General features: G+C 36.0%; 1 protein-coding gene across 2 annotated transcripts; it reads right to left on the bottom strand.

Annotated features, from left to right (window-relative positions):
- Positions 1–2,631: 2,631 nt before the first annotated feature.
- On the bottom strand, positions 2,632–22,776 carry LOC107227649 (uridine phosphorylase 1). 2 transcript variants are annotated; one of them, XM_015668867.2, is made up of 6 exons: positions 22,575–22,776; positions 8,616–8,739; positions 6,929–7,090; positions 6,177–6,362; positions 4,927–5,262; positions 2,632–4,175 (listed from the first exon to the last, which is right to left on the bottom strand). In XM_015668867.2, the coding sequence occupies exons 1-6, from the start codon at positions 22,604–22,606 to the stop codon at positions 3,993–3,995; spliced, it is 1,023 nt and encodes a 340-aa protein (XP_015524353.1). In that variant the 5' UTR covers positions 22,607–22,776; the 3' UTR covers positions 2,632–3,992. The 2 variants fall into 2 exon arrangements, with proteins under 2 accessions (XP_015524353.1, XP_015524352.1); XM_015668866.2 differs by lacking the exon at positions 22,575–22,776 and adding an exon at positions 10,491–10,995.
- Between the last annotated feature and the right edge of the window lie 1,485 nt (positions 22,777–24,261).

The following is a 24,261-nucleotide window of genomic DNA, read 5'->3' as shown; positions in this document are numbered from 1 at the left end:
TGTAATTTTCACCAGGCCATTATTGTTATCCAGTCGCATAGGTATATTAATAATAATAACTAAGTAATCATTTTTCTTTCCGCATTCCCTTTTTTTTTCCCTCAACAGCGATACATACACTTGCAATTTTACATTTGCATGTACTGAACAATTTCCATTTATGATGTTCCGAAGACTTTCGTTTAATAACGTGTATATGTAAGATGTAGTATAATGTTTTTTAGATTGAAAAAGAAGTGCCTTAATGCCGAGCAAGATATATATTATACAATTAGGAACTTAGAGGACAAGTCGAACCTTGAATTATACATACAGGATTAATATATAAATTATTATTTATGAATATGTGTATGTGCTTGTAACGCGTGTGATTTACCTCGGGTTGATAGCTAGGTATATTATGTTATAGAGTTGCAATATACCAGAATGACAACAATATTTGAACCGTACAATAATATATACATATAGTATAATATATTATTGATGGTAAATATTACATAGGTGTAGACGTGTATTGCAAACGTATAGTATAATATAATACATGCAATGTTCATGTACCTATATGTATATTCGGGTGTAAAAAAAAATATTTGTTTTCAAATTTGAATCCTTAATATTCACATTAAGATGTTGCTTATCACACTTTTCTATTTTCCATAAGAATAACAGGAGCAAAAAGGGTTTTTGCTCCTTCTCCCGTTTATAACTAGGTAACGATGGGTCGTACAGAAAATGCACAGATATATTTTTGTCGAGAATTGAACGCTCTTCAAAAAAGGTCGAGTGTCATTTTATGATAAATTCACTCGTTGAAAAGTTATTGAAGGTCAAAAGTTACTTAAAGACTTTAGATAACTTTTGAAAGAGTAGATTTATCATAAAATTATGACAGACCTGATTTTAAGAGCGTTCAATTATCTACAAAAATATGTCTGTGAATTTTCTGTACCACGCATCGTCACCTATAGTTATAAGAAGGAGAAGGAGCAAACATCATTTTTCTCATGTTATTTTCATGGAAAATAGAAAAGTGCGACGAGCAACCTCTTAATATTATATTAATAAGGGCTCAAATTTTAACAGGTATATTTTTTATACCCAAATTGAAAGTTTTGAACCCGTTTCGGAGAAAAAAGGCGTTTTTTTTTTTTCGAGACACCCTGATGTATATGTACGTTATATTATTATATTTGTACATATACGGTATAATATGTTATCAATAATTATAGTGAAATAACAACGTTATGCACGAAGTACACAGTCAATATGAAGGTATATAATGTTACATTATTACAATTATTAGTACAAGTATTCAACGTTAACAGGTTTACGGATCTTTTTACTCAAAATTAACATTATATATTTTCTTTGTTCAATCTTAATACTTGTGGTGTTTTTTGTTTTCCCCTTTATTCATTTCTTTTTAATTCACGTGTCTAGTAACATTTAACAATATGCATCACAGATATGTCGTTGTTTATAAAACAAATTATTGTGTGTACAAAAATTTTACACGAGTCAGAACAGATAACAAAAAATAACTAAATAAAATATGTAAATTTATCTGAATGCATGGCTGAAAAGCTTGAGACAATCGCGGTATCTTTTTTATAATGATTAAATAATTAACGTAAACACGAACGAAATCAACAAGTTTTAATCGTATCAATCGCTCTGTGTTACATGCATGTACATGTGAGTTAGCAGAATTGAAAAATGCATCAATGGCAGCCATGAAAAGTGTTGGTCTCGCGGGCTGACGATTGACGTTTTAAAACACACTTCTACAGAGAGATATAATTGCCTTATTTTTCTCGATACCAATCAATTTATTTCTATTCTCCGATATATGATTAAAAATTTCAAACAGCGAATCATTATATCTATAAATATTTCGAGGCAATGCTGTGTTTCTAGGTATTCGTTAAATATTGCAGACCGAATTTAAACGGTCGGATTTTTCGTGACTAGAAATTTTATTTACTATATTATTAAGAATGCGCGAGATTTATAATTCGTACGCAACAATGATTACAGACGTTACAACAGCGTTGAGTTTAAACAAATTCATAACGAGCTTGCGTCTATGTAAATTAAATAAAAACGCAACCTCTGCTCTATCGTGCAATGCGTCAAGCCGCCCACCCAGTGGACATTTCTTAGATCTCGTTGATCATTTTAATACATACTCACCTTTAATTATTTTTATAGTTATCTAATCTAAAGTCCTAAATTTTCTAGTACGTATAAGCTTTTGAAATCGAAGCCGTAATAGTGGGTCAGGTTTCTATTGCATACAATATACCTATGTATGTATATACGGATTTCGTAGATAACGCGTCAATTCGCTATCAGATTTTTTCGTATTTATCTGCAGCTTTGTTAACGCGTATATTTTCATTAAACACGAGAATGAAAGTAAGAAATATGCTTATAAATTAACTGGAACGTAATTAATTCAACTGATTTTTTTAATACTGTAGTATATTACGAGGATGGCATTTTTTCACGGGACTTTAATCAATCGACATAAAAAAATAAGCTTTGAACAGACGGACAGAGTTTTAACTTTCGCCATTTTCAGCCAGCACGTTGTCACGATCTGGTCAGAATTTTTTCTTTGCAAATCTCTGTGGTTGTTTTTTTTTTTTTTTGATTTCGAAGGGTGAAGGGGGGAGGGGGGAGGAAATGTAGATATTAAAAAATGCGGAGAAGGGTCGACGTCTGGTGTAATTCAAAATAACGAATACATCCCGTCTATGATTCCACCCTCGTAGATTATATATTGAAATAAATAATAAAGCTGTTGATCTGAGATTGATAATTACTTTGTGCCAGTTTACATTTTTGTACGTAATTGTGGAAATAATACATGTTTGGTAAATGTAGATTAACGAGTATCTTACACATCGGGGAACAAGTTTCGATCGAAAACATGCATTTCTTTGCAATATACAACGCAGTTATATCCGATTATATTCCTCGGTAGTTGAGATTTTGAGACGAGAATATTCTTGCCTTTTCAGAACTCGGAATGTCGTATCTTTCGCTCTCCCTCGAGAACAATTAAACAACAATTCATCTTACACAATTGTTATTCCATTTTTTGGGGAATGGTACACATAAGCTGCAAATCCTTCGTACGATTACATATTAATTACAAGCTTTAAATGACTAACAATAAGTCACCACTATTTTCCTCTCACAACACTCATAGCGCAACCCATATAATGAGACATTTGGATAATACAATCATTATGCGCATCTGAAGTAATCACATCGTGTTTTTATTATTTCCGTTTCACTTTTTTGCGCAACAATATGCTTTATTTAATTTCCCAAGTACGAATAGTAATAATAATAATAATAATAATAATAATAATAATAATAACAACAACAACAACAATAGTAACAGTCAAGGTTTTCTTTCAACCTGGTCGAAGACCGAAAATAATATATCATCACTTGAACTTTCGCTTACGATATTAGGTTATTTTATAAATAAATAGAGATGGAATTTTTTTTCTATCTTACCAACTAAAATACTACTCTTCGTTCGTCACTTCGACGGAAAAACTATGCGACTATGCGCAATAATAATAATATGCCTATAGAAACACAAGAGATCGTTAGTTGCGTCAATGAATAATATAAAACGTAAGGACATTAATATTTAGCAATAAAATAAAAATAAATAAAAATTGGATCGTTGAAAAGAATTAAGAAGCTGTTGTAGAGCTTGAAATAAATAATAACGGGGATGTTTTTTCGTAGCTGATTATGACGCAAGAAATAATCGAAGTGTTAAATACGATGAGGGTAAAGACGTTCTCCAATTGAATTATTGCTTCGTATCAGTGACATCAACATCCTCGTTGGGTTGCGCTATTAGACACACGTCTTCGGTGTTCGGTGATTGTTTTACGAAACAGTTCACTGTCGGTGATTACAAATGATAATTAATTTAGCTGAAGGGAAGCACCGATCGTTGCTTAATCGTAGGTCTCGGACTCTTGTTGTACTAGTTTAAAACGACGGGGACTCTTTACGCACATGGATCCATGCCCTTCGACCGACAGACGACCATTGCGCTGCAGATATCGCTTTATGTATCTTGATACCAATTTCTGCGGACGTATTTGCCATTCCTCTAACACCTCCTTCGGCGCCATTACCTACAAGCAACAATAAATTGACCTTGGATTTGGACCTACGCGATAAGATAAATAATAACGAAGTGTCGTTGAATCTTGCGCGTAACTTGATTGTCGGCGGATGATGAATAAACAAATAACGGGACGAAAATATATTGCGTCTTAATGTTTGTGAGTAAATAAAAATGTTTCGAAATTATACGCAGTGAGAATATTTCGTAATGTTATTTTTTCGCTTATCTTTTGTTTATAATCATGACGTTCTTACAGAAGTTTTACTCGCAGCCGAGCTGACCTCTTTGATATGTATTATACTTTTGCTTTCGAGACTCGTTTTTTTTTCTTTTGTTTGTACGTGTTTTAAAAAAATTTCGCACGTGCGATTTGATCCGCTTGTTTTCCGTGACTTTGATGGAATGGATTCGCGCAGGAAACCGATAGTTCCGAGTTTTTTTTTTTTCGGAAAGTTCTTGCATTCACTTTTAGAAAATAAAAAATCTCCCAACAGGTTTACTAAAATTTTTTAGTTGATTTAATCATTTTTTAACGCATTGCTAAGTGAAAAAAAAAACTGGAAAATCACAAATTAAATGTTGATATGACAATTTAAATGTTAAAATGACAAAAATGTGTGTGATATTAACAGAAATGTAAGAAACAACACACGGTGGACCTGCGGACGACACGTTGTGGTTGGTTAAATTTTTCAATACAGTTTAACAAGCTGACCATAATTTAAGAATTTTATCTTTATACAGCGTTAATACAGTACCTGATCGCCTTTGAGCCGATCGAGCAGAGTCACGCAGACGACGGCTGATTTAATGCCGGCGTGGTGGGTAAGAGATGCGAAAGACAGACTCTCCATTTCGATATTAACAACACCAGCCTTGTGGACTTTGTTCAGATACTCCATCTTCTCGTTTTCCGAAAAATCACAGAACGCGCCGTCGAGACGTCCCTGACCTTCGTAAAAATCGTAGGTACACATCGTCTTGCCAATCACCGTGTCGTACGGCTCTTGATCGGGTCGTGACATCGCCTTTAATTCACGCGCTAAATGCTTGTCTAGTTTTGACGGTCTGTGAACCATTTTACCTAGCACTGGCTGAAATAAATAAACATGCGCCATGTTACCGTGAAATTTTCGCGAATATAATATTCAAGCTCGAATTTTATTGAAATAAGAATTTTAAACACTTCGTTTGTTCTCCGGATCGGTATTATTGATAATAATTATCTTCATTAATTACCGTTCATTATCGGGAAAATCCTTGTGACTTGTCAATCGTGTAATTGTCAATTCGATAAATACTGAGTGTGGATGGGAGGGGTTGAAATTCTGAATTTGAACGGTTCCGAAAGCGCCTAATTCTGAATTATTTCATGGTGAAACTTGAAGTCAAGAAATCAAACTCTGAAGAAACGACAAAGTTTCGAATGGTCGAAAACTCGACGGCTCAAAGTTCCAAAATGCGAGATTCCAAAAATTCAAGTTACGACAGAGCAAAGTTCCGAAAGATAGAATTTCGAAAATTAAAATATGTATATCCGTTGTTTACTCAACGAGTGGATGGAAAAAGTAAGAGAAAGCGAAAATTAGAACGATCAGTATTCCCAACATAAAAGTATCGAAAATCCAAAACAAAGAACGATCAAAGTGATGAAATTGCGCCAAGCCAGAAATTTACAGAACTGAAGATCTTCGATCACTCGGAATTTCGATGTTTCAGATTTTTAAATTTTCTCATTTCCGCATTTTTGGAACTTTGACTTTGCGGAGTTACGCCCCTTCGGCATTTTGTCCTTTCGGAACTTTGATGTTTCGTCAAAGTTTGATGTCTTTACTTCAAGTTTCGCTACCAAAAAATTCGGAACTTTTCAAGTTAGGAATTTCGATCCCATCCAATGCGGAATGTGTATGCGCGACTATACGCATATGCATTTGATGAAAATTTAGGGAGAAAATGATCCCGTCAAAGACACGTCATCACTTTTTACGAATCGTTGTGTGTAACTTACGAGTTCTAAAAACGGCCTGAGAAGACCGTCGACAGCCTCTTCGGATATGACGACGGTACCACCTTCGAGGCCGATTCCTCCGCAGGTTCCAATCCTGAAGAAGATCGGGTCCTTGACTTTGGCGTGATACATGAGCTTTATAATTTCGTGGAGCAGTATCCCGACCGAAGGAATGCCCATGCCGTGCTGTATGTTATAAGAAAAACGGATTAACGTATTTATGGATATATAATATATAATACGTATAAGCAAATCTACCAATGATAGACAGCGGATTCGGCTTCACTCTGTCAGATTTTTGAAAGTCCTCGTCGAAAAATAGTATCTCGAATTGTTTCGGAATTTTTACCCCTTTATTTTCGAAGTTATTGTACGGAGCATTCCGTACAGTTTTATCATTCTAATTTTTCTTTTTTTTGTGTAAAAAAGGGCTCAGCTTACCGACATTTTTTTATCGTATCAAAAGATCGCTGACAAAAAAATTAATAAAATAAGAATGATAAAAAAAAACCACATGGAATGCCGCGTACAATAACTTCGAAAATAAACGAGTAAAAAATCTGGAAAAATCCGGAATACTGTTTTTCTACAAAGACTTTGAGTTGAAAAAATTGCGAGAAGATCTGAGGGGGTGAAGCCGGATCCGATGTATATAATTGGCAGACTTGCTCACGTGTACGTATTTAAAAAAAATTTCATTCCCCAATATTGCAAGTTTTTATTTTAGGATAGTACGTAAGGGATATACTCACGCTTACTGACAGAACAGGGCCAACTTTGTACATTGAATAACGATAGGAAAATTGACTGATGTCAAAGAGCGTTGTGCCGCACGGTAGTTTGTGACCAATTTCTTGCATTATGTAGTTTGCGAACTGTTCCACTCGCTTCGGCGTTCCACCCATGCAGACGAACTGTTGTGCAAGTGTGGAGAAAAATGGACATTGGAACGATTGATCAAACAAAAACTACAAAATGTAACTGCGTGCGAACATTTGCAAATGTACATGTAACGCAATACGCGTTTATTACAGGATTGACGATGTTAGACGAAGAGCAATTAGGGAGAGATCACGTGGCTGTGTCAGGGACAGTTGGATCGGTAAATTGTAAAAACCGTGTGAAACGACGAAGAAATAAAAAATAAATAAACGACGGAGTATGTTACGTCGCGTATATTGCGAATTTATCAGCGGCGTAATCATGCATTAGGTATAGTAGATTTTCAAAGGCAAGTGTGGGAATCGATACAATGCGGATCGTTAAGTTGTCTGTGATTAATTATTACATTAATGGCGGATATGGAAAAAATTATATTCCAAATTTTCTAACAAAAGCAACACTAACAATCACTGTACGTGAATTTAGAAGTGTATTTAAAAATCTGAACAATCAATCTTCTCCAAGGGAAATTACTCATTATTAATATATATAAAAATAATTAAATATATATATTATATCACGCATAAGACTACCGATCTTCGTGTAAATTTTCACTTTGATCCCAGGTTTCAACGGATTATATTTATTCATCTACACGTATTTCCGGGATTTTAAAATTTCTGGTTAGCAATTAATTGTCTCGCGTATTGTATTATGGTTTTTACGGTACGATGCGCGTGTTTCTTAATAGATTAGTTTGAAAGATTTGAAAGACGCAGTATTATTTTATCCGATGGAGCCGTACGCCATTGGTTTAATTATATACGTGCCTGTGTGTGGATAATACGTATTAGTCAACTCGTATTCGCAGTATCCGCGTATGCATTGAATACCGAGAATATATTCGCGCAACTCTGCAATCGCGCAATTTTTACCACAAGCAAATTGCGACATACCCGTATCTATATATGTATATAATTATACGGTCCGAGGAGAGAGAAATCGTTGAAAAAAAAATGTTTTAAAACCGCTAAACAAATCAAATACGAAGGATAATTCGTTCGGTTGCGAAAAAATGGAACGTTTGTGCAACTTCGTCGTGATTCGAATGAATTATGTATTATTATTATTATTATTGACTTATCGGTTATTATTGGCGAAGCTCAAATTTCGTCGCAGTAAATTTGATACCTACTTGCCGGTGATTTTCTGCCAACAATAAGAACTGCGATAACTTCGCCGTTGCATGTATATTATAGTATCGAATATCGTAAACGTCTGAAAATTTTTCACATTTTTTTTTACAATTTATTCATAAACTTTTGTATATTTTTTTTCTTTTTTATTTGTTCAAACGCACGTTTCTGTGTTTTTTCGTAGAAATTGCGCTAAAGTTGTACGTTATATGCTTGTTTAAAATAAGATGGAATTAAATGGATGATGATAAAATGGCGTTTATCATTAATCGCGTGATTTTTAAACTGTCGTATCGTGACGATCGTGTGCAATATTAATACAGGAGTGATAATTTGATGGAAGAATTTTTGTCGGTCGTACCTTGACGTCGCCGAACATTTCGACTAGGTCGTGGGAACCACTCCCGAGAGCGAGATGGTACAAAATGTCTTGGTCCATAAGCTCGATGTTCGGATTCCTAAGCCTGACCGAACCATCTGGATACCTGGAAAAATTAAAATCATATATATATATATAACGGAGGGTGTATGAATAGTGAATTTCGGTATATCGTACACTAATTGCGCAGTAAATATCGATGAAAATATAATATCGCATAAAACTTGCAGGGTGTGTACCGATAGGATATTTTATATTTTTCCAATCTGCGACAACATGCGTGATATGTTCTTTGCATGTACGTTACAGAAACGCAGCTTGAAACTTCGTGATTCAGTGGTAAAGAAAAATTATCTTTCAAAAGTACCTGTGACATAAAATATGCACAATTACTTTTTACAAGATAAGGATAAATTGCTTTTTGTTTAACGATGGAAAAATTATGGGCTCAATTTCGTTTGAAAAGTTATGCCGACACGACGTCAGCAATGTCGCGACGTACCGCAAATTTAGTAAATAATTACAACTACAGGGTGGCTGCACACCTGGAAAACTTGAAGAACGTGGAATTGTCAAGGGATTTTTAATTTGGACGTGGAAAAAACTGAAAATATCAGTTTTCTATCACAGGAATTAGATATGATTTTTTGAGATAACAAGTTTACTCTTTTTCGTCGAGAAAACAAATTAGCTGGAACTTACTTTTTTTGTATAGAATATATTTTTCTTCAATTTGAATTGAATTTCAAACGAATATAGGGTTGATAAATTTGACGATTTAGGTTTTAGTAACTCACTAGAACTGGGAAAATGTCAGGGAAAACCTGAAAAAATGTCATGGATCTTTTTTTACAAAAATTTGTGGCCATCCCGAATAAGAAGACGCGTGATATTTACGAAATATCTTAAATTTAAGAGAAAAACAAACCTGTTCTTATCACAGATTGTTTCTTATACGGACATATTGTTGGAAATTTGCAAATATGGTCTTGCCGGAATACGAATCCGTATATTTGCAGTGTTTGCAAGAAGAAAATAAATAATGATCAAGGCCTTCTTGAATGTAAAAACAGTGATAAATTCATTCGAATCAGATCGAATATTCTAAGATTAGAGAATTGATATGCGAATCATGGTCCTCGAAATAATCATACATATTTTCTTCTTCTCGATCTGTCGGAAAAATTCTTTGGTTTTTGTCTTTATTTGTATCCCCAAATTAACTTTTCATAAGAGAAAGATAATAATACAAATTTGTAGTTTTCAAATTAGATAGCGAACTGATTGTTCGCAAGGTGATATATCTTGTTAATTGTATATGATATGAATCACTGATTAAAAATTTGGCAATTTCCAAATTTTGGCAAAAAATAAAAATAAGAAAGAAAAAATAAAAAAAATTATTATCATTGGATTGCATTTCTGGCGCAAGAACGAATATAAAAGCTCATTTTAATATCGGCCGAAAAATTTCCATTCCGAGAGATATTACAACGAGCTTTTACACGTTCATTCTTATGTCAAAAATGCAATCCAATAATAATAATTGTTTTATTTTTAATCATTTTCTTTATTTATCTTTCGAGGGTATGATATCTTCATCTACTTTCTAACAGGTGTCAAAAATTTTCTTGCATTTTGTAAGATTTTCCAAAATTTTTTTCAGATTCTGAAAAATGGGGATTTTTTGTTTCCAAGTTTTTAAATCACACTTCGCATACGCTGGGTAGAAATATTCTGAAAAAAAATTGCGATTGCGTTTTTGTCGCGTACTTCCGTACAAAAAATTGCAAAGCCAATCTGAGACATAGACGTAGAACCTTGATCGAGATGTCATGGAATGTGGGCATTATATACCTGATTTTCTCCAACATTTCACCGTCTGCGTGAAATCCATTGCTCGATCCGTTCTCGCACGATTCATTGGGTAGTTTTAATTCACAGTTTTGATAATGGATCACACGGTCACCTTCACTTTCCGCTTCTAACGGAGCGTTGTGTATGCAGGTGCAAGTCGGCATATTGAGAGTGAAAATATTTGTTCCCTCAAACCGGTTCGAAGCTGCAGTCAAAGCGCTTTAAAGTTCCCGATACGAGCGAATACTTGTTTTCCCTTTACCTCTTTACTTTCAATCTTCCTCGACAAAATGTCACTGTGTTTAATTTCTTTTACCGTAATTTCAAACGCCAATTTTCACCATTAAATTCTTCCCCGAAGGAGGGAATTTCAGCTGCACAATTTTTATTGCACGCTTTCTGCACGCTGCGAAATTCAAAGACGAAAGGGACACTCGTCGCGGACCAGCCGGTCGAACGGTCAAAGTTTCGTGTAACGTTCAGCGTTACGCGATCTGCACTGAACCATACACGAGACGCGATCTTGAAGCTAGTCTTATACCGGTATCGAGTTCCAAACTCCCCACCACCGTATTTACCGATGGTTTTGTTTTCTTTTATTCCTTCTCATTTTTTCAATTATTCGCATACACGGCTCGGTTATTATTATTATTATTATTATTTTTAATCTTATCATAATATGTATACATGTGGCAGTCCATACCATTTCGACCTGGGATTGACCCTGAACCTCTCGGATTAGGTCCGAAATTTTTGTATGTGATTGTTCTCACTTTGAAAGGTACTCTGTTTTTTTTTTTGTTTTTTTTTTTATATATTTTTTGGACTCGATTTGAATTTTCTACAATTTTTCAAAACGATTTTATTGATCGACACAATTCGAAAATCTGAGATAAATTTCAAAATTACGATGTGACGTATAGCAAAATTTTTGTCGCTTCGAATTTTTTAACCTTTTTTTTTGGGAAAAAGCTTGAAAACAGTAAGAAGGAAAAGTCTCCGCGCACTGGCTATGAGCTTAAAAATTTTAATACCTGACACGCGATTTTCCAGATTTTTTTTAGATTTTTAAACTGCAACGATCAATAAAATCCTTTTGAAAAATTGTTGAAATATTTAAATTGAATCCAAAAAGTTGAAAAAAAAACGATTGCCTTTCGAAGTGAGAACAATGATATAAAAAGTCGTGGGCCCAATCCGAGAAGTCAACACTGAGAAAAATTTCATTTGTCGTAGTAACTAGAAAAGTTCGGTAAAACAGGCATCGTTGAAAACATTGTTTGAATATCGTTAGAATTACGAAAAACGAGGTACGCGTAATCATTTTGCGCTATTGTCGAAATCGCAACGCATAATCAGTTTGTTCGGTTTACTGTACTTTTTTAGTTAAATAAGGCTTTAGCATCAATTTATTATTGCACAAGCGTTAAATTTTCGCAACAGTTACAAGAAAATATAGTAACAGTGATCGTAATGAGAAAGAATAGTAACGGATACTAGACTTTTTGGTAACAGCTAGAAAACTAATTTTCATTTTGTGCCTAGAACAATATTTTTCGATTAAGGTAAAAAATGAAAATAGTCAAGGACTGAGCGGTAACCGGAACTAAAAATTTCTCTCAGTGAAGGATCAGTCCCAGGACGAAATTAATGGTTTCGACCGCTCCATGTAATAGCGAAGAACTGAGTTCATTTTTTTGCTAATAACCTGATATATATTAGATTGGCGATAATTTTACAAGAGATCTTTTTTGTAGAGCATTACATTTCCTTCAAAATAGTCAAAAGAAATTTTTTTACAATATACAGTTTTAATGTAATTAAGAGTTTGTTTAAAAAAATTTCAAATGCGTACATTTGACCCTATAAATATTCGGCTGCTCGGCGAGGCGTGTCAGAGTTATCGGAAAAATTCGGGGTTGCGGACAACTTTTTTTTTTCTCATATACATATTTTGATTACTTTTGGGGGGGGTGAGCGTGAAGAAATTCCTACATGACGAAAATAAGAAGCACCCTGATATGTATAACGCATGCTGAATCTGCAGGGAGAAAAAACCATGCATGATCGATAAGTTACGCTGATAACAGAGGTGAAATATGATTTATAACCTGCGTCGATTTGCGGATTTATCTAACGATAAACTCCATTCGTCAAAGTTAGAGTTATTGACATGTTTCGTTTTACACATATGGTAGGTATACGGTTTAAGAACGAAAATATAAATCTTTCGAATTAATAAAATCGATTGGGCTATTCGCGACGGTTTACTATCTAAAAATATACGAATTTCTCGCTTATCATACGAGTATATATATGATCTTCATGGAAGGATTTGGATGAGCGCCAATTTTTACCCCCGTTGCTGCAACGATGTCGTGTATTCGGACACACCTCGTGACATTAGCTTGAATTACGGGATTATTAACTTCTTGAAAATTATACTTCGCAGAGTTTATTCCTCGTGAAAATAACTGCGGCGTGAGTTGTAGGAATTTTCATTAATATGTAATGAACTCGTAACGCTTAGGAAGTAGGATATAAGACGTTGGCCGTGACGTTACGACTTACGTTGCAAATTCTTTCGCGCGAAATTCGACATATATCGCTACATGTACTGATATTGATACTGATACGTGTAAGCGATAATGAATTTTTATTTATTTATTTATTTTTTATTTTTTTGATCTCTCCGTTTCCAGAATTCAGAGTCAAGTTTCCACATCGCGAATCTTTTCCATAAAGATTTTCTTGACGTTTTATTAAATGCTATACTCGTTTGTTCGCAATCGTGATTATTTTCAAATACCAAATTTGAAACACGGGTGAATAATAATAATAATAATAATAATTTTGAATATATTTCGAATATATTTATACAATATTGTACACATCAATATTGATAGTTATTTGTATTAATAATTGTCGTACTTTAAATTTACCCTCAGTATATTCCTAATACGTAGAGCGTATTGCGTTCCAAGGATAAATATAATACAGTTATTGTATACAATCGCATTTAATTGAATCGGTAATAACGATAACTCGATGATATTCTAAGTAATTTTCGCTCAATACCTGAAACGGAGAACCATTGTTACTACCTCTCCGTTATACTTAAATTTCATCTATAACACAATTCAGATGTGGACGTGCCATCTGTAACCAACGATTACGTAATTGATACTACTCAAAGCCACATTTACTCCGAATCGGCACGACCGGATGTGTATACATAAACGTACGTGCGTTACACATTGCACTATACATTATACGTTACTCTTACGTACGTATCGATACCGCGAATTAATACCGTTTCGTGACGGTTGTTTCAAACTTGTCGCGTGATCGAACATCCATTTCGCATTGTACTTTTACTACGAAGAGAAATGTATTCTCGAACATATTTATCGGGCAGAAAATTAACAAGATTATAACACACGATTATTATAGTCAACTTTTCTCCGGATCTTTTCTCCAAACGCCGCCGGTACGCTGTGAGATTTTTTTTTTTTTAATTTTTCTTTTTTTATACACTTTGAAAAACAAGAACAAGATGGTATGACTTAAGGTGTATATACATGTAGAGTCAATTTCAATTATTCTTCGGTCTTGTTGACGACCTTTTTGCAAATATCTTCTTTTGCATGCTGGCTTTTAACTACGAAGTTGAAAAAAAAAACGACAATAGTTCAGCAATTCGTGAACTTTATAGATGCTACGTACAGAACTTTGCAATGTATACTTCCCATGGTGAGGTATAAATTTTTAGAGAGTTTGCCACTTTCGCATCACATTTTACAAGTATTTGCGAAACAAGCGACGCCGAATAGGTCACGTACAACCGCAGCTACGTTCATTCTATCACGTGAAGTGTGGTTTTTTTCTTTCATTGCGGTTAAATCATGCACTGAGAGAAATTTTTAGTTCCGGTTACCGCTCAGTTCTTAAATGGTTTCATTTTTAACCACAAGCAAAAAATATAGTTCTAGGTACAAAATGAAAATTAGTTTTGTAGCTCTTACAAGAAAGTCTAGTAACCGTTACTATTCTTTCTCATTACCATCACTGTTACTATACTTTCTTGTAACTGTTGCGAAAATTTAATGCTTGTGCAACGATAAATTGATGATAAAGCCTTATTTAACTGAAAAAGTAGAGTAAATCTCAGAAACTGATTTTGCGTTGCAATTACCAAAAAAGGATCGACAATAGCGCGAAATGGTTACGCGTACCTCGTTTTTCGTAATTCTAACAATATTGAAACAGTCTTTTTAACGATACCTGTTTTACCGAATGTTTCTAGTTACTATAACAGATGAAATTTTTCTCAGTGTACATTTGACGTACATAGACATACGTATATAATGTATAATATATATATATATATCTATATATAATAAGCAGTTATGGTACGTACACCACTGCAGCCGAGCGTCTAATCGATTCTATACAAGGTCTACAGCAGGGAAGTATATTTATAGATATGTATGTATATAACGAAGAATAAAAGGCGTACGTTTGAAAAGTTTGAAATATCCTCGTGTAAGAGAACAAAACAGAAAAAATTAAAATGCAGAAAGAAGAAAATTATTCGTGGAAAAAAATCCGGAAGTAATCCATAGGACATGAAAGAAATACTGCTAAAGTTGGAAGTTAATCTATTCGTGTTCAAAGATCTGTTGACAACTCACCGCGCAGCTTGAGAAATAAATTTTAAACGATTATTTGCTTGGAAAATTCGATTTACGAAATCTGTGGAGCGTGTGCAGGGTGCTTTATTTTTGAACAGTGCGGTAAAACGACGCTGGCGTACGCGTACAATTGAAATGCCATGTTTTACACACTAGGGCTTTCTTTGGCGCATGCGCACTTTGGAATAACTCAATTTTACGCGCTGTTAATGACGCCACGAAAACTACGAGAGTGGACCAAGCTCCATGTTAACAAATATCTGCCTGAAATAAGATGACACTATAGTGTTCCTTATGCACAGAAAACAGTGGAGGAATCATGAAAACTTTCTATTAATCACATTGCAAGATCATTGATTTGTCGGTCTTGGGCATGCCTGCAACCAATGACACTTCGGAGCGAAAGGAACACAAGTGACAAAAAATAAATCTACCGTGTACGATTATTGTGACAAGTTTCGTCAATTCCCCCATTTGACAAATGTTTTTTTTTTTTTTATCTGTCAACATGGAAGTATACTTCCATATTACGACAGCTACACGTGCTTATTATCATCGATCGACATCATACCAACTTGATAATCATATCGTGTAGACCAGGCATGATCCGGAAATTCTTTTTAATGACTGTCAATTGTCATCCGGTCGATTCTAGGGAATTTTTTTTTCTCGACAAAGGATTGCTCCGTGGTTGGGAGAATGGATGTCAGCCAATGGAAATTAAGCAGGTTGAATCGCGCGCGTTGCGAGCAAGTCTTTTCAACAGTTACTCTCGTTGTAAGCTGAAATGGATTGAAACTCGTCTCGTAATTTTCACGCTTTGTCCGTACTACGTATGTATGCGATGCGTGGATTAAGGTCGTTTTTCCGTAATCCATTTTTGGATCAAAAGTTACTTGTACGTATTACATAAGAGTTGTAGGGGGCGCACAGTGTTGCGCAATCGTTGACGGTGATAAATATTTAAATTCAATTTCAGGACTTTAATTTTGATCAATTTCGTCATCTTCATTATTCAGCGGAGTTGACTTTCCTTCACGGAATGTGTTTGCCACGTAATGAATAATCGATCGATCGTGTCGAGAATTTGGGAGCTCGTGATTAATTGAATATAGCTAGTGATGCTTTAAACCAGAGGCTATAAAGTAGCGGAAAATTTGTTTCTCTGACAGTGGTATCGATTACTCTTATTTGCGTATACTCGGAGCCGTTACATTAATTATAATACAGTCGTACGGAAATGTGGATCGTTGAATAATTTGTAACGAAATAAGGAGGAAACATAGCGCGTTTATTTATCAACACCAGAGTTACGAGAGATCATTCATTTGACCGATAAACGCTGTGCCGGTTTTATCATTTTTACCGTACAAAAACGATAATCTCGATATTGAAAAATCTATAGAAAGATCAAGGATTATCTAATCTATTCTAACGTAGTCAAAGCCGTTTGAATGCGTGTATTACGATATTGAAAGAACACAAGTTTCAAAAATTGAACAATCCAAAGTCCGGACTTGTTACGAATAGGTTGCATTTCAAATTTTTATATTTGTCCCAGAGTTGACCTGTAAATGCAAAAAACAACTGACTGATTATTTTCGCGCAAGTAGTTTCCATTTTAATTTTCTCCTTCTCTTTTCTCTTTAACGACAGTTTAAAAATTTCAAACAATTTGATACCGTGTTCACTTACAGACGCACAAAACAGCTGACAATCTCTAGTCCAAAAGAGTTTTATTTAGGATGGGATCATTTCTTACTCTGCATAAATATAAATTTGTTGTAAAAGTTGCGGGTTCGTAGTTTAACTTGGGTCTCGAAATACTTGCGAACTTTAATTACAAGTACAAAGTTTCTCCCGCAGAAGGAGGGATCAAGCTCCTGCGGTCGCCTGTGCGGATATCCTTACCCCTTTGTTGTATTAATTTTGGCGTTACAGTGATACGACGAAATTTGGCGGGAAGGTGTTGATGATAACATTTCGCTATATGCTTGACAGTCAATTCCAAGCTAACCGAATTTCTATCCCTTCGATGCGGTTAGCGTTGAAATCCCAAAGTTACGAACACTTGAACCGCTTCATCAATCAAGAGTTCGATCTCACGATGTATAATATTTGAAATTACAGAAGAATGTTTCTGCCGTTTTACACCGCTTGATAGATAATAATTGCACGACGAATTGTTCGAGAAAAATGCCGGGTGAAATATACGTTTGGATTCGTCATTTGTCTTCGACGATTACATTTACTGTGTCTTGATGAGGAATTTTGTGAAAAATATACGTTTTCGAAGTAACGTGCGCGAAAGAAATATTTTATTCCCAACTCTGGAAAGTTTTTATTTGAAACAAAGTGAGTTTTCCAACCCATCGCAGCATACGATGGGCTCGGTACTTGTGTGGACAATAAAGCCCAGAGCTTTACAGTGCACGTGACAGCAAGTCACTGCGAGTATTGATTAGGTTGATTAAAACGTAAAGCGCGGCTCAATTTTAACCTGGACATGAATAATGTGTAACTTGAGAAATCAGTGAGCCAATCGCTTCACTGCGAATAACTTTTTACGCTTTTATACAAATCGAGCATATGTGTAACCAATTCTTATGACAAATTGGTCAGACATTATCTCAATTTTAATAAAAACAGAACTTCGACTTATTGTCAGGTACACGCTAAAGAGATAATCGTTTAATCTGAAACTTTGAAAAACTGCTTTACACTCGAAAAGACTGTACAAGTCAACCTTTGAACCTCGGATAACGAGTTTATTTTTACATCGTGTCCTCCGATTTTGCGGTGAGTTAGGAATTTTCCAAAATCCCTGATTATACTTCCAAACTTTGGCAGTTAATGGTGTCTTGGAAAAATCCTTAACTTTTTCACGGAGGTTTTCCATATTTTTGCGACGGCCGAGTATCTTGAAACCAATATATTCGTATCCAAATTTCATACTTCCAAAGAAGCGGTCATAATTACAGATTCGCTGATTACGCGCGTTCTCGAAGGTCGCAATCCGCGTCTTTTCCAACTGCCCCGATGTCCCAATTAAAATTTGACCGAGGCAGAGGATCCACTTTGTCTGGTTCACTTGATGGGATTCCTCATGAAGCTCGCTACCGATACCCTATTCCTGCCCATACATCCCTCGATTTTTTTCGTACGCGGTAAGGAGGGTTGGTTGATTGCCGTTGCCATGGCGACGAGGTAAAGGCGACAAGCTATACCTCACGGTGGTGAACTCGAGGGTGTGGTGCCGGAACAGGCAGCTGGCTTCTGCAGGACGCACCGTACATCCTTCAGAAAAAACACCCATCAACATGACGTACGACTCCCGAACAGCTATTGGAATTCTTCTTCATTTTTCTTCACCACTTTTATTTCCGCCTATTTTAGCTTCGTTGTTTTCCGCACGGTTGACAATATTCGGAAGCGAATCGTCCCCTCGAAAGGATCTTGTTAATAACACCAGCCTTCTCAAATTTGCAACGTTCTATTTTCATCGTATAGATACGTTACTCTTACTCTTTATATCGTGGCAAAGTGTTACAGGGTCGATAAGCGTGACGATATTTCTTCTCCTTCTGCGTCACTTTTCTGTAGTATAGGATATAGGCGGTCGGGCGATTGTTCATTTTTCTTTATCGACTTTGCTGAACTTTGGGGACATTTCAGACTCTTCTCGAATTGGAATGAGTATGTACTTGAACCGGAGTGAATATCGAAATAGCGTGAACCGAGCATCTGCTCTTGGCAAATTTTTCATCGCTTATAACGCGGAGTTTTCTACAAATAATTAAGAAGAAATCGAAAATCCGAAAAGTTTAAAAACCCACGGATTAATTATTGGTGAAATGAGATGGGAAACATCGTGCGACGCGGTACCGCAGTCGCTTGCTGAATAACGACACGGTCGATTGTTTTACATCCACCTGAGTTTTCAGTGGCCCTAGGTTTCGAGTAACAAAGTTTATATAACCAAAACGTAGACATATTACGACTGTACGTTTTCATCAAAGATTGACGCAACTTATAGTTTTGTCGTTTTTATCAATTATTTATCGTTCAAAGCTTTAAGCTTTGAAATTTTCTTGATTAAACAAATTTGGCAAGATTTTCTTCAGCGTAAACGTATATTACATTCGCCTGAGTAAACAATAAGATGTGTGTTTCTATTATGAGGGTAGTCTCACATCTCAATGACTTTTGTTGACAATATATTATATATACATATATTTTTACATAGAAAAATTGGTTTAATCGTTTCAAATTTTTTACAAGAAAAAGAAGTTATAAAGTAAAATATGGAAATTTTTTGCTTTTCATTTTTGATGATAAATGTTGCTGGTATGGCCGCCAAAAGCTATCTCTATTTAAATCTGGGCTGACACGATATCTCATCTTTCACGCATCTAAAACAAGAAACTAAAGAGATTATCAAAAAGTACACTTTTCGCTATCGTCTGAAGCAAAATTTTAGCAAATTCGAAAAGAATAAAAAAAAAAAAAAAAACGGAATGAATGGAAATATTCATCAATAATTTTGATGGTGTTTCAGACGACAGCGACAAGATCACGTTTTGATAATCACTCTAGTTTCATTTTTTTCCAGATGCATGAAATTTGACGTATCGTGTCAACCAGATTTAACTTCGGGCGGCCGTACCGCAAAGATTTGCAATAAAAAACGAACAAAAAAAAATTATCCTCATTATTTTGTAACTTTCTCTTTTACCTGCAAGAAATTAAAAATTGTTGAATAAAATTTACCGTATATAAAAAAACAAAAAAAAAAAGTCTTTGAGACGTGAGACTACCTCCTTCAACTCCACGTGTCTGTTTCCACACCATGCATGTGTCAAGTGACATTGTGAAGACTGACTGCATACCCTGCCTTTCCGCGTGCAAATGTAACTCGCATCAGTTTCACGGCGCATTGTATGCATACGTTTCCCTCTTGTACGGTAACAATGTTCGTCTACTGCCCACGCTTTTATCAGATTTGAACTCACGACGCGACCTGATAACAAACGCCTGTTCAATTTAATGCACTTTTGCCAAATAACGCGATATGGTTCTGTTGAACAATGCGATATAACTAGCGTTCCGGTATCATCGTCGAAACTCTCGCTCTACTTTCGCGATCGGCTTTTGTAACCCCTAAATTTATTTTTGCACACTCGTGCGAAATTTTCCACCCGATATGCTTTCCGAATTCCAATTATTTACACCCTCCGTTGTTAGATATTATACTGCGAATAGTTTTTTGGAAAATATGTCGAAACGATTACTTCAAATGGACAACAATTATGAGTCTAAGATATTTTGATTGAATTAGTGTGAAAATCGACAATTTAGACGAACTCAAAAATATGCTTATGGCTAATTCGTGCGAAGAATTCTGATTATTACAAATCCATAACGGTGTGATAAATATAACAACAGTAAATCTGAAATAATAAATCGAAAAAAAGGAAATTAACGTTTTCATTTATGGAATAATCGCGGTACATGCTAAATATTTACTTCAGATGCTCAGACTGCATGTTTTGAATTATGAATTTTTTCTCGCTTGTCTGACTGGCATTCAGTGTTATTTAAAAGTTACACGAAGGGTCTTTTTGAAGAAATTATGATTCTACTATAACGTATATAACATTCTCATTGAAATCGACCAAGCACCTTTTATCCTAATCATTATTCTTTATCTCTCTGTCACCTTCAGAGATTATATCACAATCAGTGTACCGATTGTTGTGCGGGGAAACCTTTCTATCTTCACAGACACTTTTATATAAATATATATTTGCACACATACGCTTGTATTCTCACGCAGAGATCATGCCTCGTTTTTCAACAATGAGTCTTTCAATAGCGAAACCGGTTTCGACGTGATAAAATAAAAATAAAAAAACTCGGTCGTGTAGTTTTTCTAGAAAGAGTTTACCTCGCTGATCAATGGACGGTTAAGGTACGCAACATGTCTCAGAGTTAGTACGTTACATATAGTTTATTGAATATATATAAGCGTCCTGCGAATTTCTTGTTCTCCGTATTGTATGTACGTACAATATTCATACACGGGGAAGTTCATGATAACGTAACTCGACATCTAATCAACCCGGACCACTTTTTGTTTCACTGATTTTTCTCTACCTTTTAGCATCCGTTCAAACTATCGCCTATTATTTTTTTTAGTATTTTATCTGAATCCAATCTTGATCCATCAATTTTTAACAACTTTCGACTATAAAAACTTGAAATGTCTATGACTGGGCAAAAACTAAAAATACTTGTTTCTTACGATAAATTGATGAGAAGTTACTATAGAACGATTCGAGGTGGAAAAAGTTGTATGACTACTTTTGTCAATATTTCTTTGTTTCGCTGATTTATAGGCATGTGAAATTTTTGAAAAATTGACGACTTGATATTGGATGGAGATAAAAATTTGATTAAAATTATGGGTAAATAGTTTGAATCGCTGTCGACAGATAAAGAAAAATCAGCGATATCAGAAACGGTCAGAGCTAATCACATACCGCGTTGGCATGGAATGCCCCATATAAATATTGCTAAATTTTCAAGTCAATTTTAATACGGTATGCTTGGTTACTGACTCGCCACACGCTGCGTACCGACTCGACGTTTAAAATTAAAAAATTAGTCAACGGAATCAGTCTACACGTATCTACTCAGAGCCAACTGCGACGCATCGATATATTATTTTCGTATCCTCGAGTTAAAAGTGTTGTCCATTAAACGGTCACGCTGCATTCGTCAATTATACCGTATACGTGTGACCTCTATTTTCAAAGATTTAAAACGTCAATCAGCGCGATTGGATCGTTTCTACCGTTTAAATATCGAAACGCGTGTATCATCCGCCAATCGCAGGCCAGGCACAACGTCGTCTGCTGCTGTCCTTTAATCACGATTGGCTTTTCTCGACGGATACACATAAACAGTATTGCAAACGCAAGAAACAAACCCGCGTTCAAACGATTGACAATAAATCTCAGCGGACGTTAAGAATGCGGTACAAAGTGTGACGAAACATCCGGTATCGAATATTTCGCAACAGGCAAAACTCGACCAGCATATTCGTTACGGTTATAATAATTATTTCACGAAATGGCGAAGTTGCTGTAACGAATTCCTCGTTTTTAAACGACACAAAGTCTGCTGCACGCACGTACCAGTGAACAAAAGTCACCCTAGCGTCACGAATCGTTGGATATTCCACGCTCGCAGCGAGATTGAAATTTAAGAAAAAATTATCAAGGGGTGGATTATCGGATAACGAAATGGAAAAGAAGGTACGCAGAGAGAGCTGGGCAAGGTATCGCGGTAAGAGTGCGGATAGCGTATCGCATCGATGCGCACTTACTCGTCGTGTTCTTCTTCCAGCAGCAGCGACATCCTCGCAGCAGGTTGACTCTCGGCCGGATGACGGGAGTTATCGCCTATCGTTGATCGATCAAATAACGCGGCACACCGTGTATACGCGGGGTGTTGTCACTGCTAGCTATAAGCGAAAATGTAAAACTCGACAACGGCTCCTCCACTTGGGACTCCAGGCTTTGTCACTGGCTCATCGATGCGCGCGATCTTCGCTATGGGAAAGGGCCGCTGGGAGCGCTGGCGCGGTATTCGTTTCACGACACAGAGCAATTTTAGGCTTGCGCCAAACGAGCGCGCCTCTTTTGCCGCCTGTGGTAAAGATCGGAGTCCACGAACCACCTCGCCTCGGCCTCTGGATTTAATTCTTGGAATGCGGAATCCGGATCCCGCACGCCTGCAAAGCTCTTCTCGTGCGATACCCTCGCAGTTTCGTTCCACCAACCACCCTCGCCCCTCCCGACCCGCATCCCTTATCGTCCCTTACGGCCCTACCAAATTGGATTATTGTATAATCTCCTGCAGAATTTTCACTCCGAGAAACGTCGATAGCGAGACCCGCCCGCCGAGCTTTCCCTGCCTGCATTTCTCACCTTTGCTTGAAAGGTGGACATTTTTTTTATTTTTTTACATATATAGATTATTGAAACAAATAGAATTCACCGACTTTTTACTGACTTTTATCGTAAAAAAATTCAGAATTTACTTTGGCGTTTTTCCACGAAACTTGGGTAATTTTTGGACAGCTTTTATGATCCGAAGCTCCGGAAGCTGTGCACCTTGAATACACAAATTTGGATTTAAAAAATACATTGTATTGCTTCGTTTCACGCAAATAATTAGAAATTGTATAATACCGTTTCCGAACGAAGAGACCATTTGCGAAGCAAAGCTGAAATTTGAAAACGATTTGCAAAAAAAAAGGACGCTTTTCCCTGTGGTACATCATAATTCTCTGACTTTTCCTTGACTTTTCCCGGTTTTTCGCCACCCTGTTAAAGGTCTGCGATGTCTTGGGCTCGTTAAATCTCTCGTTAAATTTGGTGAACAATTTTCACCAGGATCGATTTACTGGATCACGAAAGATGTGTATTTTAATCTTGAACAGCACCAATGAAAAATATACTCGTTGGATACTATAATTAGCAGTGGGTTCAAGTTGGGCCCCACTTTAAAAATTACAAGTCACAATGATTGTTTGCTGCAATAATTACGTTCGATCTGCAGATTTATTCTCGTCCTTGAGGCTTGTTGGGTGAAGGTTACTCTCGACAAAACGCTGTGCGGTGACAGGAAGGAATACGGATGTCGAAATATTTAATATTTAGAGGGAAAGGAAGGAAATTTAATTTGTCGCGATCTTAGTTGGACTGTAACGACCCAACAACCTAAATAAATAGTCTACGTAACATTTCTACGCAGTGCAGAACGTGAAATGAATTTCAAGCAAGCAGCTCGAACGGTTCCCATAAGCACGCTGCTCGAATCATGTTGTATTGAAACGAATCGATGGGCAACCGACATCGATGGTATTCAATGAAAACGAATTGGAGATAATTAAGCCACCAACTTATTTCATTGCAATTAGAAACTGTCATGGATTTGTAAACGTGTATAATGCAGTTTGGAGTAGAGTTTACTGTCCATCATGAGGACCAGCCACCAGCAGGATCTTG

Source organism: Neodiprion lecontei, chromosome 1, assembly GCF_021901455.1.
Source record: "Neodiprion lecontei isolate iyNeoLeco1 chromosome 1, iyNeoLeco1.1, whole genome shotgun sequence".
In the NCBI taxonomy this organism is placed as follows: domain Eukaryota; kingdom Metazoa; phylum Arthropoda; class Insecta; order Hymenoptera; family Diprionidae; genus Neodiprion; species Neodiprion lecontei.
This window is presented reverse-complemented; position numbering and strand designations above follow the sequence as displayed.

Coding starts and splice junctions, on each gene's coding strand:
- LOC107227649 (XM_015668866.2), bottom strand. CDS start 10,654: ATGCCGACTTGCACCTGCATACACAACGCTCCGTTAGAAGCGGAAAGT. Junction 8,740..10,490: donor GAAATGTTGGAGAAAATCAG/GTATATAATGCC, acceptor TAATTTTTCCAG/GTATCCAGATGGTTCGGTCA. Junction 7,091..8,615: donor AAATGTTCGGCGACGTCAAG/GTACGACCGACA, acceptor CTTGCACAACAG/TTCGTCTGCATGGGTGGAAC.